Raw genomic sequence first — 16,180 nt, 5'->3', positions numbered from 1 at the left:
TTAGTTAATGAAATGAACATAGAAGAATAATGAGTAAAAAGAGAATAATAAGATGTAAGTGGAAAAGATTTAACAACAATTTTTTTTTTATTATTTTTCAATATGTCAATCATCTTTTTTACCAAATGTAATATGGATTTGAATTTTATAAATCAAGAAGTAAGAAAATAATTTTTTTATATCTTTTTAAATTAAACAAAGAAATTTAAAATGCTATATTTTAGAGTAGAAACACAAGTTTTTGGTCATGATATACAAAGCAATTTAATTACACTAGAAAAAACTCACACTCATGAGTGAATTGATTATTGTTCATTCACTTTATTTATTTTTACAAAAATATAAACAAGCATTTTGAAGGATAAAAAAATTGGAAGTTATTCAATCAATCAAAGTATTGTTTAAATCCCTATACAATAATGACATTGATCAAAGTATATCTACCTATATTTTAATCCTAGAGACGTCTAATATCACATGTTTGCAATAGTGAAATGAATAATGTTAATTTATTATAGAGAAATCCAACATACAAAAACAATAGATATAATTCCATATAGGACAATAATAATTAATAAGATAGAATGAGTGATGGCTTTACAATGTCATGTGATAATATGTTTATATGTGTTGGCTAGTCAATATTATGTTCATTATAACAAGTTGACTTGAGATGCAATGGAATGATTTGAAACATATGTACATTGTTCAATGTATTTTTTTTATTGTATAAAAGAAGGATAAATAGATGAAGAAAAATATTCCACTAATAAAGGCATGTAACAACTTAGAGAGAGAGATAGAGGCATTTGTTGTTTTTATTTTCCTAAAGCAAAACACATAATAAGAGTATTTGAAACAATTGAAATGCGCACTCTTTCATGTTTGTAATTTTATTTGAGATGTCATTAGAACCATAACATTGAAATGTACAGACATGCATGTCTATAATTTTATGTGTGATGTAATTAGAACCATAACATTGAAATGTACAGTTGTTGAGCATTGAAATTTGGACTTCTAGTTGCCCACCTCCACTCTCAACCATGTGTAGTTGTTAACATACATAACAATCATGGAACCATGCATGTTAATATTCATGGCTATCCTAATCATCTGGTGTTAGCAGTGTTGGGAGATAATCGTGTACGATTTTTATTCATTATTTATTATCCAGCCACACCACCTTGTACAGCTGAATTTTCTTGCTAATTTCTACCTTCTAATTCTGGGTGGGTGTAATTCAACTGCTGAGAATCACTTTCTTCATTTGAGACAAAAGGAAGCATCTTAATGCTCTTCTCTAGTTGGAAGTGTTTGTGAACTCTTCTCAAGAAGTATCCATACATGACACATGCTGCATAGACTTGCCCCACTCGAACTGCCAACTGCTGGTGTGCTTTGTGCATCCCCTTTTTTGTGATTGTTGTCCTTGTGAATCATGATGCCTTCTACATTACAATTACTAAAAAACTAATTGAGATATTCCTTGTTATAGAAGAAATTTCATTTTGGTGATAGCAATGTGCATAACCTTCCATGAAGATCAATGTTAATTTTAATTTTCAATGATCAACAGACCTATGTGTGTGAGATCTATTTGTTGCTTTTCATTAGTTTTCATATGAATTTTGTTGTATATTGTCTTATTTTCAAATAAAAATATGTTTTTTTATATTAATTTATATTTTTATATTTCTTGTTTTGTTGACTATAGGTATAAAATGCCACCTCTTGGTCGCCCCAAAAAGGATCTGAAACAACTTTCACTTTTCGATGCATTTGGTATCTCTCAATGTTCTAATCAACTACATATTTCTGAAAATGAAGTATATGATCATGTGGATGAGGACCATGAATCAGATAGTGCAGAACTTCTTGAAGAGGAACCAACATCCAAGAGGTACAAAAGAACATTCAAGTCCAAATGGAAGTTGAGATTTCCATGGGCTTATGCTATAAAAGATTTTAATGGTGTTGAAAGGATAAAATGTTCATGGTGTGTAAAATTTAAAAGAGAAACTCCATTTGCTAAAGATGGAAGCACAACCCTTCAAGTTAGTGCTTTAAACATCCATGCAACATTAGAGGCTCATAAATTTGCTTTGCAACTTGTAGAGGGAGAAAGTAAACGGAGTATTCTTCCAATTACAAAACATGTAGAACTAATGGTTGATGCTCAGAAAGAGAGAATTATATCAGTTATTGAGAACATGTATTTTGTTGCAATACATGATTTACCTTTGGAAGTATATAAGCCAATTTGTGACTTGAATAGGTATAAAAACACTCCTCACATGCCTCTAACAGATGAATACTCAACAGATACAAATACAACATCTGGAAAATACTTTCTAGAAGCTGCTAAGGAGGTATATCGGAAAAAATTAAAAGATGAGATTTTCCAAAGTCCATATTACTCACTTTTAGTTGATGAAAGCACTGATCGGACTATGGTGCAACATTTGATTATTTATATTACATATCTGACCAATGAAGGAAGAGGTCCATGTGCTACAAAATTCATACAATTGCTACAAATTAGGGATGGAACATCACAGTCTATGTATGATGCTGTGACATCTCTTTTTGCAGACATGAATCTATCCATGAAAAAGTTAGTTGGATTTGGATCTGATGGAGCATCATCCATGAGGGGTGTTCGTGAAGGTTTATCTACTAAGCTTCGTCGACATGCCCCTCATTTAGTAGATATCCACTGTATAGCTCATCGAGAAGCATTAGCAGATAATGATGCTTCATCTTATTTTGAAGAGTTGCAAGCTATTGATAAGTTTGCAAACAAGATCTATTCATGGTTAGGGAAATCTACTAAAAGACATGGAGAATTGAAAGAGCTAATGGAGTCATTTCAAATCAAAAGGCTAGAAGTGTTACAAATTCATCATATTATATGGCTTTCTAGAGGAAAAGTCATGGAAAGACTCGTTAAGCTCATGCCTGCTTTGTTAAGGGACTGGGAGTTAGTGGAGAAAAAAAATGTATGAGATGGCTACAATATTTCAAGTTCAATTTTGCATCCACTTACTTGCAGATGTGCTTATTGAATTAAATAAGCTGAATCAAAAGTTTCAAGAGGATCATGTTGACATTACATCTATTGGAACAACTTTGGATATCACTATTAGCTTGCTTCATAAGCGATTTCTAAAAGGCACATTTGGGGCAGGTGCAATGCATACATCATTCTTCTTAAATAAAACACAACAGGGAACTCTTGAGTTTGCAGATTGCACAGGTATAGTACATGTACATGAATTAAGGTTTGAAAGTTTTCCAAAGTCACAAAGATCAGGGACACTAGATGACTGCATTACGTTGGGAAAGGCTTTTGTAATGAAGGTGATTGACTCTCTAAATGCAAGGTTCACAGATTTACCTATTTTTAATGCAGCTAAGTTTTTTAGTCCTCGTAATTATTATGAGGATATGGATGACAGAGACTCTCAAACAAGATGGTTGACATGTTTATGTGAAAAATTTAGTGCTGGAGGCTTGCTTTTTGTGGACAACATTAAATGTATGGGTGAAATGGATGAATTTATATGTACTATGTATAAGTCTTACCCAAAGAAGCATATGTTTGGAGCATGGGATCTATGTGGAGGTGAAATTGAATGGTTTGAAGGATTTCCATGCTTAATGCAGCTATGGCAAGCAATTCTTGTTATTCCGGCTAGTACAACAGTTTGTGAAAGAGGTTTTTCAAAATTAAATCGGATAAAAAATGAGGATAGGTCAAGACTTTCTTTAAAAACATTGGATATGTTAATGTTTATCTCTCTCAGTGCACCTCATGCTCTAAATGAGGTAGATTGGAATGCTATTTATGATGAATGGAAAGAGATGAAAACTCGAAAACCTCTTCCACTATGAAAATAGATTTAAAGAACTAGTAAGTTTCAGTGTTTATTACCATCATTGTCTTACTCTATCGAGCACTTGAATGAACCATTTTGGTAAGTGAATTTTTTTAGTTTTATACCATTTGCCTTTTGTAAATGAAAGCATAACCATATTTTTCAAGTTTGTATGTGAAATTTTTCTAACACATATTGAATGTAATCATTGCAGGATATTGCACAAGATATGTTAAGCTGGAGGACCACAACTGTCAAAGTTTTATAACTGAAAGAAAAAGCTATCTTAGATCAATTTTGCGGCCAAGTATAGGGACTGTAGTTCCAATAATTTGAGATGTGCAAATATTGGAAGTCTCAGCTTTCCAAAAGAGTTCTAATAGACAATAGAATAGTGATTTGGTCAAATTTGAAGTTTATAAGCTAGAATTACACTGATACTTCCTATATAAGCTAGAATTTATTTTTAATTTTATAAATGAGACCTTCCATATACTTTTAATATAAGTATTTTTGTTTCTTCGTATTTTTATTTTTATTTCAATTTCATTAAGATGTAATTATGTATATATGTTTATTTTTTGTACTCATATGCAGTTTCCCAACTATGATTTTGTCCCTATAATTGGTTGAATTGTGGCTGACTTCAAAGCCTGTGCAATATGATCTTATGTGGTTACATTTCTCAATCACACGTGTAAGAGTAATTCATTTACTAATGCAGCCTTTGACATAGTAGTATCTTTTTGTTTGTGAAAAAATAAAAAGAAATTTGAAAATAATTTACTATTGTCAATTGAATTGCTTTTTTTTGTTATGCTTTTCATTCTAGAAGTGCGACCTAAATGTGTGCCCTTCTAAATGAAATTAAGACCTACCCTTCAAATTTGATCACTGATTATTATGAGATGGCTATCTCCTTTTGATAGTTTTGTACGCGTTTTAATTTTTAACAAGGAGCCACTGCCGTGGCGGTAGTCCCTGCCGGGGTCTGCAGGGAATTACAAAACTTGGAATAGTGAATGCAAATATTAATGCACAAAATCATTTATTGAATTCAGCCTTAATAAACATTCTGTTCTGTTCAATCTTGACTGAAAAATTAGTAATTCATATAAGTCAATATTACATAGTAACAAAATAGCTATGGGGCCAGTTTCTTGACTGGACTATGTCCAAAGCACTTCTTGCTGCATCAGTTGCATGAGCAACAACAATTCCTATCAGTCATTCCACATTTGTGCTTTCTAGCACGGTCATAATTTTGATGCACGGTTAGAAGCAAGCATTCGAAATCTTCAGCTCATTCATTCTCTATCATTTTGTGCGGCTCATACAAACTCCGTTTACCTACTTATGCTCTGCAATGATTAGTCAAAATCAGGAGGGATATGGAATCAAACACTAATTAAAGATATACATAATCAAGAAGAAGAACTTACTGGGAAGGTTCAGGCCAGGATAAAGCAAAAGAAGTCATATTATTAACATGATATGCAACTGCAAGAGAGCAGCAAACTTGTCAATAACTGTATGAACTCGTTAGTATCCGCGAGCATCCCAACAATTGCCGCATCAATGGCATCTTGATTCTCTGTTCTGGATGCTCTTGAAGCCATCAGGACAACAACACCCTTGTCATATCCTTTCGTGAAAACCTATTCATGACAACAATTAGTAATTGATACTTGTTTGAAGGAAACTAACAGCACTGGATCATCCAATATTACCACAATTATACCAGCGAAAAAGAGCTGGACAATAATGAGGATGGCATTGCCAGCTCCGAGGTCCCGGATGTCACCATACATTCCAGACAGCACGTATGCAACTGCCTCACCTATCGTGATGAGGACACCGAGTAACTTCTGAGCCCCATTACTACATCAAAACAACCAGACGCTAAGAGTTGAAATGTGCAAAGGAAAGAAAAGAAAGAAATCTTTTGTATTCGATATAATATCTTATGAAATGGCAACAGCGAATAATATGGACTGCAATGTTACGTCATAACAAAGCCTCATCATAAGGAAAAATAACACATTATTCGAAGACCTCATTGCAAATCGTGGAAAATATGGATCGATATTTCCAACGAACCACGCAAGTCACTCAAAAACGCTCTATTTGGAGGCTAGCGAGAACAACAAAATTTGCAGATCATAAGAGAACTCAAAATCAACTGTCTTATAACAAAAAATGGCCACAATACTTACAGAAGAGCCCGATCTTCACGAACACTGTTATCCACCTCAATTATCTTGGATCCTGCCAAAAGCTGCATTACTAGGCCCGAAGTAACGATTGGGGTAATACCAAGCTCCATAACAGTTCCACGATTAGAAGCCAGAATTACACGCATCCAGTAGAATGGATCCGCCCCAGTTGCTGAATGTATGCCATATAGGGGCAACTGACTGCATACTAAAAAGATAAAAAGCGAGATTACAGTGTACAGAACCTTCTCTCTGAAGGGCACTTTTCTTTCAGCTGTCTGGACCTCGGGCAAGATGGACAGAAACGGCCTCACTAGATGAAGCACCCGAAACCCGCCACCACTTGGCATTTTTTCTTCTCGGAAGAGAAACCCAAGATATCAAGCTGCTGACACGCAATAACAGTCTATTGTTACCTTGAGATGACAAATCCCTCTCAAAAATGCCAACATAATAATGCACTATAACAACAGCGAGACTACATTCAACAACCATGGCAGTATTGATAAAACGAGATAACTCAAACAGCTGGAGGTCATGTGGGCTGTAGTCAATAGGTAAATCAAGTGTGCCTTACGCAGTGACCTGGGTTCAATCTCCCAATGAACATGCTGATGTGTTAACATTCCCAATTTGCAAATGAAGTGCAAGTCTTGTGGTTTTATGAAATAGATACCCCTTACTCGTGGATTTGTAACCAAAGGTCGTCAACGTAGACTTAAACAGACAGGAAAAACAAACTAGAAACGAAGCTGTTATTCACGCGAAAAAACCAAAAAAAAGGATGAAACCCTGAGAATTTTGCAGAAAATTTTTCAAATGAAAACCTTAAAGCTCATGTTTCCAAAGACTCAAAACACACCAATCAGGTTAACAACTAGTTTATACTACTCAATAAGTGAACTTCAAAAACAGACACAACTCAGGGGACATTGGATATTCAAAGAAGCTACAGACTAATGATTTGAGAGGGCTCAAATTGCACACGCCAGGGGACTTCCGCGATAATCTTTTAATGTCGAATCAGGAAATTGAATATAATTTATAATTCGTGAAAAACAGGGCAGAAAAAATAAGGGCACGTACATACCTTACAAATATAGCTCCAAAAAACTCCAGATCTGCTGCCGGAGATCGCCGATCTGCACTGATTTCGCCTTAAAATTAAGCGTAAACACTCCTAAAACCCCTATACGTTCAGAATTAAGCGTGAAACCCCTTAAAAACCTGAAATGTTAAGGGCAGAACCATCGATCGAAACCAAACATGGATGCGCAGGCCAAGGGTTTCCGACTTGTAGGGAGCCCAGGTGCAGAGAATTCTGTCTGTCCTGCCTTCCGCCAAGTAATAAAAATTAAGATTTCCGCTCCAACCCAACAACGCTAAACACAGAAACACGTCAAACAATTTTACAACAAATTGTAATATTGGACACGCATCAAACTATTTTACAACAAACTGTAACAAACTATTAGAATATTTTTTGGCAACCGCCATGGAGGAGGCTGAACTAAAAACAGATAATGAAACCTTTGACATTCCAACTCTAGCAATTGCGAGAAAACTCAGAACACAGTCTTGGCCTCATGGTCGAAACCCTGGTCCAGAACCTAGAGATTATATGTCATATTATCGAAGTACCTCGCTTATAAAAGAAACCAGTTCCAAAAAAAGGGCGCGGCCTACCTGAGAACAATGACTCATAATGAGAAATCAACTTGCTCGCCTACAGATAGCACCAGAGCTGCCGCATGCAGAAAGCCCACTAGAGCTTCCGCATGCAGATAGCCATGTGGCAGTAAATTCTCTCTGAAGTTCGTGTCAGTGAATTATATGTAGTTTGGATATAAAAATCTTCAGTGAATTATATTTAGTTTGGATATAAAAATCTTTTGCACCAGAATATTTAGTTTGGATATAAAAAAATTTTGCACGAGAAAACCTTGGATAGCAGAAAAGTTGAATATCTTTTGCACTTGAAAACTTTGGATATCAGAAAAGTTTGCCGCAAGGACACGCAGAAGAGGTACCAAAAACTTAGGATATCTTACTTTTACCCGTCTTGAAACCTGCGAAGCCCGCAATAAGACCCTCAACTTTGTTGGCCAATCAACAATTACAAAATAAATTTTATATTATTTTTTAATATGAAAACTTTGGTTAAAATTGTGATGCACATCAATATTTTTGGTCAAACAGAGGATTAATACGCCGTCAACGCTGAATCGATCGCGATTAGTCCCAGGCAGGGACTAATAATGAGTGGAGTCTCTATGTTGATGAGTTTCTTCTAATCATGAGCGTCTATCGTGGGCAGTTAAGGAAATGTACCTAATGATTTGAAAATGTTTTTTTTTTTTTTAATAAAAACCAGGGTTTTATGTGAGCTGTGTATACATTAATATGGTGTAATTTAAAATTAAACCATAATAATTTTGAAGTGTTTATTTAGAAAATTTAAAATATCTAAATTAAAATATTTTGTGATTTTTAAATATTAGAAATAAAAATTAAAATTAAAAAAAAATATTTTAATAAATAAAATTAGATTTTATTTTATTTAATATATTAGTTTTATAAAAATACTAAATTATAAAATAAATTTATTATTATTTATATATTGTTATTTTCAAAATCAAATATCTTACAATATTAGGACAAAAACTTTCTTCACCACGCAACATTTGCTTACTAAAACTTTACAAACACTATATTATAATAAATACTATATTAATAATAAATCTTTCTTCACCTACTTAGTGATGTTATCTTTTAAACTATTTTGAGAGATGACTGAAGAAATTGAGTTGATGAAAAATAGCAAACACAGAAGACTATAACCATAGAAAATAATAAAATTTATTTTTAAAATATTTTTTTGAATTGGTTGAATAGATATTAGTATAGAATTATTTTAAATATTGATTTAATATGAATTTAGAGGATTTAATTTTTTACCTGTAAATTATTTTTTTATAAGTAGACATTATTTAAATGTTTTGTAGAATTATTTAACATACATGAATAAAATTTCAATTTTGATAATACACTGACAAGATTATACTTCATAGTAGACTGTAAAATAAGTTTCTCATCTCAATGAAAATAAAATATAAATATAAAAAATTTGATAAAAAAATACTATTTTGTTTTCATATATATTGGAATTTTTAAGGATTGTGAGAATGATTTCAGCAAAATCACATATAGAATCATTTATCCACGCGTTACGAACCAACTAGTGTGGTTCATGGTGAAAACAAATATGGTTCATATTGAAATTCTCTCTAGAATTTTGATGCTTTGCCATTTATTAAATATTTAAAAGATTTAGTTTCCATTTGCTCGTTTAATAAGATTTCGAAATACATTATACATGAAAAGATTTGGACCTCTCTTAACCAATATAAACCTCAAGATTTAGGTGTCACACACTCACCAAACCGACGCAATTTGTTAAACGTCAAGATTTAGGTGTCACACACTCACCAAACCGACGCGATTGATCTGTTTGTGATATAAGTTGGGCAGTGCAATGCCCAACTTGATCGATAAAATAAGTAAGTTCGTTTCATCAAGAAGCGTGCAGGCAAAGTTAGCAAAGTCTGGTACCTGCGACTGCCAGTAAGGCGAGCAGCCTCGTCCTACATTACGAATTAAGTAGCCCAGCCGAAAATGAGTGAAGTATAAATCAATGTGATCCTTTGTGAGATTCAAAGGAGCAAATAGTTGTCCATATCCATTGCCCAAAAAAGTAGTGCTAAGAGTATTATCTGCCCTTATTATTCTTGTCAACAAACTATATATGTATATAATTCTTTATTGTTTTGAATTTCCAGAGATATTGCTTGATCTCAATTTTGATTTCAAGGAACTGTGCAGTAAATATGGCATTTCAAAGAATTCAGAAGGATCTGAGATATTTAAAATACTGAGGTCACATTGAAAAATGCATAAAGCATTTTGAAGTAACTTGAAATAAACATTGACATTTCCTAGAGACAAGGCCTCCTAAGATATATAAAGTACAGATATGACATTGTCAAATGCACAAAGCTTTTTGAAATGACCTAAGATTAAACATTTTCTACAGACAAGAACCTCTGTGATGGAGTTTGGAATTCATTATTTCTAGTTAATTAGTTGCTTTCGAAGTATGGTATGAACTTCAAAACTTATTGCACCTACCGTAGTAACATGCAATTGCCGGATGCAAGAGAGAATGGTTGAAATTTCATATAGACTTCAAAAAAAAAAAATTCTATTGCAGGATTACAAATTCAATATTCAATATTCAGATTAGTAGTCACTTGATTAGTCTAGTCAATACATAAGAATTGTCTATCCATGCGTCTTCTATTGTCTATGATTATAATCAAATTTCCAAAAATTCATTTTGTCGTTTCTGTTGTATACTTAAACTCATTTTTTTCATGTGCAACATAACCTTCTTTTCCATGTAACAAACAAATAAAAAACTAAAAAAACTAAAAATTATGTTTTTTTGAGATCAAAGGGTTTTTTAGAAGAATACTTATTTTTAAGTCTTTTACTTAAATGAGATATTTTGATGGTCTATTTAGACCCAATCAATGTGGTTCATTATCAAGACTTAGATAAGATTGGAGAGATAAATAAGAGAGAAATGAAGTGTTAGAAAAGAGGAGAGAGGTTAGGTTAAATAAATCTAGGAAGAAAGAGGTTAGGTTAGATAAACCTTAGGAGATTAAGTATGAAAAAATCAACAATAAAGATTGAAAGTTCAAAAAAATTAATGAAAATATTGAATAATAGAAAAGGTCCATAGATATTTAAATATTAAAAAAAACTTTAGATAATAAAAAATAGACTAAATAAATCAAAGGTCAAATTCAATCTAAATTCATCAATTATTGATGTTGTTTTTTTAATATATTAAAAAAAATTGATTAAATTTGGTCTTGGGTTAATTTTTTATTATTTAATAATTAAATTTCTTTTTAATATTAAATGTTTGTTTTTTTTGTCAATCAAAGTACTTTCATTAAGTTTAACATTGAGTACAAAATTCATTTCAAGACCATCCTTTCTCTCATTCGGACAAGACTTGTTGAGATAGGGACATGGAGGAAACCATTAAAAGAATATAAATACATTATTTCCTATAGGCCTTGTAGCCTTAGCATGTTTAAAGAAAACAAAAAGTTAGCTAGAAGTGATCGCAGCATATTAAGGAGGGGGGTTGGGGGTATTACACTAGGAGTTGCGACAAGTTCATGCATATGAAAATCAATGTGGCTCTCCACCATCGCTTCGAGGCTACGGATGTGTTCATTGTTGTGGCAATGTTGGCATTGAAGGCTATCCAATTGTTCCAGTATTTCGTTATGCATGTACTAGATGTTGTTGATGTACGCCATGAGCTCATTGTAGTCATCATATTGATGTTCCCGGAAAATATCCATGTTCAGCTCGACATTTTGCAGCTATTCAACAATGGACTCTAGTGTGGCAGGGGCTACCACATGGCCTGAGGAGTGAGTTGGAGGGATGCCAACAACCTCTTTAGTCTACCAACTATCAGGAAGTGTATGAGGGAGAATCAATTCCCGGCTCGCGCTACCCAACATGAAGGTGGTTTCCTCCCCAACGGCGGGGTCGTCCCCTTTGACGAGGCATACTGAGATAGATGAGACGAAATCCAGGAGATATCAATTCAAAAAACAAGTAAGAAACACAATAGCCAAACCTGCAAAAAAATAACCTCTGAGGAATGTAAAACAACAACCCAAATACTTAAATGTTTTTTGACTTTACTTCTTGGTCAATATTTTCATTAATTCTTTTGAACATTTTAATCTTGATTATTAAATTTTTCATACTTGATTTCCTAACTTTTATCTAACCTAACATGTGTCATCCTGTGTAACCATGAATCTTTCACCTATTTATCTCTCAAGATGTAATCAAATTTATGCATCTCTCACCCATTTATCTCTCAACTCGTGATGAAATTTTGTATCTATATACTAATGATGAGACAACAAGCTGGGATGAAACATTGATAATCAAAATGTGTGAGTAATTGAGAAAAGATTGAACATAACTGTTTACTTTGTTCATAGTATACTTTGTGAAACATTTTTTACTATAAGTATCTTTGGTTCAAAACAATGCCAAGGAGAATGAGTGTCTCGGAAAATGCATTTATTGACAACGTTGTTGTGTAATGATAACATTGTTTTGCAAAACATAAATGAAGTGTAGTTTTTTTTTTTTAATATTTGATGAAGGAAAAACTATGCACTATTATTATTGTTTTTTTCTTTTGGGCATATTTAAAATAGAGCGCTTACATCTATTATTTTAAGTAGAGATCTTGTAGTCAATTTTAAGTAGAGATCAATGTTGACTACAAGAGTTCATTATCATTGATATTGTTGTTAAAAATTCCTTTGACACAAAGTCTCTAATTTTCATTCTATGTTTCCATCATTAGTGTCCAATATGCATTCAACATTATGTTTGTGTCTGCATGTTATATTTTCTTTACAAATTGAATATTCAAATAAAAGTGGAAGCATAAATTGTTTGTAGTTAATGCAGATTTTTGAAATGGTGGGGGAAATAATTTTTTGGCCTGTACTTTGTACCTATTTATAAGGAAAAAATATCTTTGGAAAAAATATATAAATTTTTGCAAAAAAAACATGAAACAAATTCTAGTTAAAAGAAAAAAAATGTTAGACAAAATACTTGTGTTTTTGGTTGGACAAAGGAGAGTAATGTCTCTTGGCAAAGTCATCATTGAGTGTGTCAATGAAGCTTGTTGCAAAAGGATGAGTTATATGGAATCCTCTCGGACCGATCTTTACAATGTTCTTGAAAAGATATAGTGGTGTGACTGTTGCTCGTATTTTATTTTCAAAAACTTTTTTCTGTATATCAGTAAGTTGTTGCTATAACATGATTAGAAAGAGCTCATGCATGTGAATCAACACATATAAAACTAAGATATAGTGGTGTGACTGTTGCTCGTATTTTATTTTCAAAAACTGTTTTCTGTATATCAGTAAGTTGTTGCTATAACATGATTAGAAAGAGCTCATGCATGTGAATCAACACACATAAAACTAAGGAAAACAATAGGATAACTGCCTTTTTAACCTATGGAAGAAAATAAGCAAATGTTTTATTGTAATGTCAAGCTTACAATTGTAATATCATTTATTGTTTCGTCGTGTTTGATAGTAAGTGCAAGAAACTTATTGTTTTGTTGGCATCGCATGACTGTTTCTGCCACTAAACCAACTAAATATGTGTCAGGTGACATAATGATCTCGTGTATCATACCATCTACTGTCAATTTAGGGCTTTTCCAAACTTGTGGTATTTTTGTAGCTATACTATTTTCGAGTAGAAGAACGCAATACTGCGGATCTCCTCTCTCGTATATTCCTTTAATTTTGATTGCAAATTCTTTGATACAAAGACTCTTTAGTAATTCAAAAAACATATTGGTGAAATGTTTTATCAAGTTATTGTTTATCTTTATTGTTATCGTAATTTCCCGTCCTTGTCAGTCTTGTTGGCATGAAGCACTTGGATCTTTAAAGGTGAATTTGGAGTTGTTTTTGGCATGGCCATATACTGCAAGCACATTGCCTTAAAAAAAAATGGTAAGAAATCTAAATCAGATATGGATAATTGAACAAGCCAAGCAGAGTAGAATTTTCTTTTATCTGCATAGTTGAAGAGGAAATTGCTTGTTAAAAAGAAATGCAATTGACTAGAAATAAAAGCATTGTTCAAACAAAGGAAACTGACATGAAAGTGCAATGTGACCATTTTGTATCCTGTTATGATGTTGTTTGTTGAGCTACAATTTCAGAGCCGGTATTTGATGTATTGCAGCTGTTCATATCGTTGTTGTGTAATAATTTGGAATTTGTTATCTTGGAAGAAGACAACTGAGCTAATGATCTATTTTGACCCAGTGAAAACATGATTAAGGCAAAAATATTTTAAGTCAATATGATCTTATTAGAGTACCATTGAAGGAAAAGTTGGAAAATCATGATACCAATGCCATACTCAATTATTCAAATATATGGAGCATGGTTCAGCTATGTTCATATGCAGTTGATTTCGAAATCATGGGATTGATCTAAGAGCTTACCGGAATTGCAAAAAATTGAATTAGTATAATGAAGTACTATCCCAACTTTTATGCTCTAAAAAACCTATGTTTTTTTCCCTTTGTTTCCTTGATGGAAATTGTTGTCTAAAACTATGATTCCATATTATCTATTTTTAGTGCATATGATATTCACTCAGTAAATAATCTTTTTATGTATTGACAATTGAGATTTGGTATTTTTGGTGTAATGGTTTCAAAGGTTACATTTATGAAATCTAAACTTATTTTTTGTTTGCAATTTTCCAATGGACTCTTTGATATGTTAGATTCTCATTTAATCTTGATATGGGAATAGGAGATATTGAAGTACGTAACTTAGTATAAGATGTTTAGATTTATAATATTAGAAGTTTTGGACCAAATGACGTGAAGCAAATTGATTTTAAAATATTACGAGGATGACATTGTACAAAAATATCATAATAGTTTGTATGTAAGTTTGGATTACGTCACAGATTCACATGCAACTATTAGACAATGTCAACTATTACACAATGTCAGATCACTTAACTAAATGATTTTTCAAATAAATAATAACTTATATGGATGATGTATTAATTTGTTTTATTTATAGAGGGAAGAAAACGAGTTGTCATGATGGGTTCAATATAATGTTTTTGTGGTGAAACTGAAATGAGAGATTTTTGATGGTTAGAGCAGCAGCTTCTTTTTCTTTTCTTTTTTTTGGTTATAGGACGTTGTTTGCGCAACATATTGGTAATTTTATTTCCTATTGTTTGTTTCAATGGTAGGGGTGAGTTCGTCAATTTTGAATATTGAAAAATGTTTTTTAATATATATTTTTTTTAATTATGCAAAAAGTAGTTGATAAGACCCCACATGTTCTAGTTTTTATTTATCTTGTTTTCTTTAAAAAATGTTTCACAATTTTATCTTTATGTTTAACATTTTATCATCAAAGTAAAATCATGTATCTAAAAAAAATGTCTAATGGACACTGATTTGAAATTAAATGTTAAGTTAAAAAATTAAAACTTGTGGGATTTTATAAACTGTTTTTTTGTGTTGTTATAAAAATTACTAAAAATCATTTTGTAGTATTAAAAAGTGACAAATTTGTTATTTTATTTCAAAAAAATTGTTGGCTATAAGATTAGAAGGACATCATAACAAAAATTCTATATGAATAAGAAAATAGATAAAAGTAAAGATGTTTATAATATCTAGATTCAAATTTTTGTTTCTAATTTCATCATAGAAATGTTGTTGCGAAACGATGATAACAATTTTTTTGGAAAATGAGTAAGGAGAGCCAACTCATTGGTATTTGTGATTTTGGATTGACATAAGCATAGAAAACTGTCATCAACATTTATTCTAATTTTAATTAAAGCATATATAATGATTAAATGTTTTTTTTAAATTGTTAATTCTCATAAAACCCTAGTAGGAAAACTTGATAATCTTTAATGAAAGTTAAGGAAAGTAACAAAAGAAAGGACCCTTGATACAAAGGTGAGTGGATCAATGACAAACATTAGTCAAGGACTAGGCACAAAAAAAAAACCAAATTCATATACCTAGGCTTGGGCATTGGCTAAATATGTGAATACAACAAAAAAATGTAGTTTGTGCTACAAATATGGGAGACCTGATGGTACTTGAGAGTGTGGATGGTTATGTATGAACAACATATATCAAAATTGGTTGCAAAAAAGAGATATTCTTGGGTTCTTGTTTTTGTAGTAAGTTTCACAAAAAAGGTCGACCAATGCATAGTCATGCCAATTCCTTTTTTCTGGAAGATAAAAACAAGAGTTATATAACTATTAATTCTTAAAACATGAAATGGCTAGAAAAACTAAAAATTTAGAAGAAATTATGAAACAATATTCCTCCAAAAATGTATAGTTTGCGTATATCAAGTGAATATACTATAGACA

General features: G+C 32.1%; 1 protein-coding gene across 9 annotated transcripts; it reads right to left on the bottom strand.

Annotated features, from left to right (window-relative positions):
• Positions 1 to 4,922: 4,922 nt before the first annotated feature.
• On the bottom strand, positions 4,923 to 7,936 carry LOC149159794 (protein transport protein Sec61 subunit alpha-like). Of its 9 annotated transcripts, none has more exons than XM_089436571.1 (5): positions 7,784 to 7,936; positions 7,188 to 7,479; positions 6,098 to 6,482; positions 5,612 to 5,762; positions 4,923 to 5,539 (listed from the first exon to the last, which is right to left on the bottom strand). In XM_089436571.1, the coding sequence occupies exons 3-5, from the start codon at positions 6,445 to 6,447 to the stop codon at positions 5,366 to 5,368; spliced, it is 675 nt and encodes a 224-aa protein (XP_089292697.1). In that variant the 5' UTR covers positions 6,448 to 6,482; positions 7,188 to 7,479; positions 7,784 to 7,936; the 3' UTR covers positions 4,923 to 5,365. The 9 variants fall into 9 exon arrangements, 7 of the variants coding, with proteins under 7 accessions (XP_089292697.1, XP_089292698.1, XP_089292694.1 ...); XM_089436572.1 differs by having other exon boundaries at positions 7,188 to 7,431; positions 7,784 to 7,927; XR_016261765.1 differs by lacking the exon at positions 7,784 to 7,936 and having other exon boundaries at positions 4,924 to 5,242; positions 5,324 to 5,489; positions 5,623 to 5,762; positions 7,188 to 7,777.
• Positions 7,937 to 16,180: the final 8,244 nt, after the last annotated feature.

Source organism: Pinus tabuliformis, chromosome 5_2 (assembly GCF_031772625.1).
Source record: "Pinus tabuliformis cultivar Carrire ecotype Pingquan chromosome 5_2, CPIR1, whole genome shotgun sequence".
Classification (NCBI taxonomy): Eukaryota; Viridiplantae; Streptophyta; class Pinopsida; order Pinales; family Pinaceae; genus Pinus; species Pinus tabuliformis.
The sequence above is the reverse complement of the archived record's forward strand: the minus strand, read 5'-3'. Positions and strand labels throughout refer to the sequence as shown.

Coding starts and splice junctions, on each gene's coding strand:
- LOC149159794 (XM_089436571.1), bottom strand. CDS start 6,447: ATGCCAAGTGGTGGCGGGTTTCGGGTGCTTCATCTAGTGAGGCCGTTT. Junction 5,763..6,097: donor CGTGAAGATCGGGCTCTTCT/GTAAGTATTGTG, acceptor GTTTTGATGTAG/TAATGGGGCTCAGAAGTTAC. Junction 5,540..5,611: donor TTTTCGCTGGTATAATTGTG/GTAATATTGGAT, acceptor TGTCATGAATAG/GTTTTCACGAAAGGATATGA.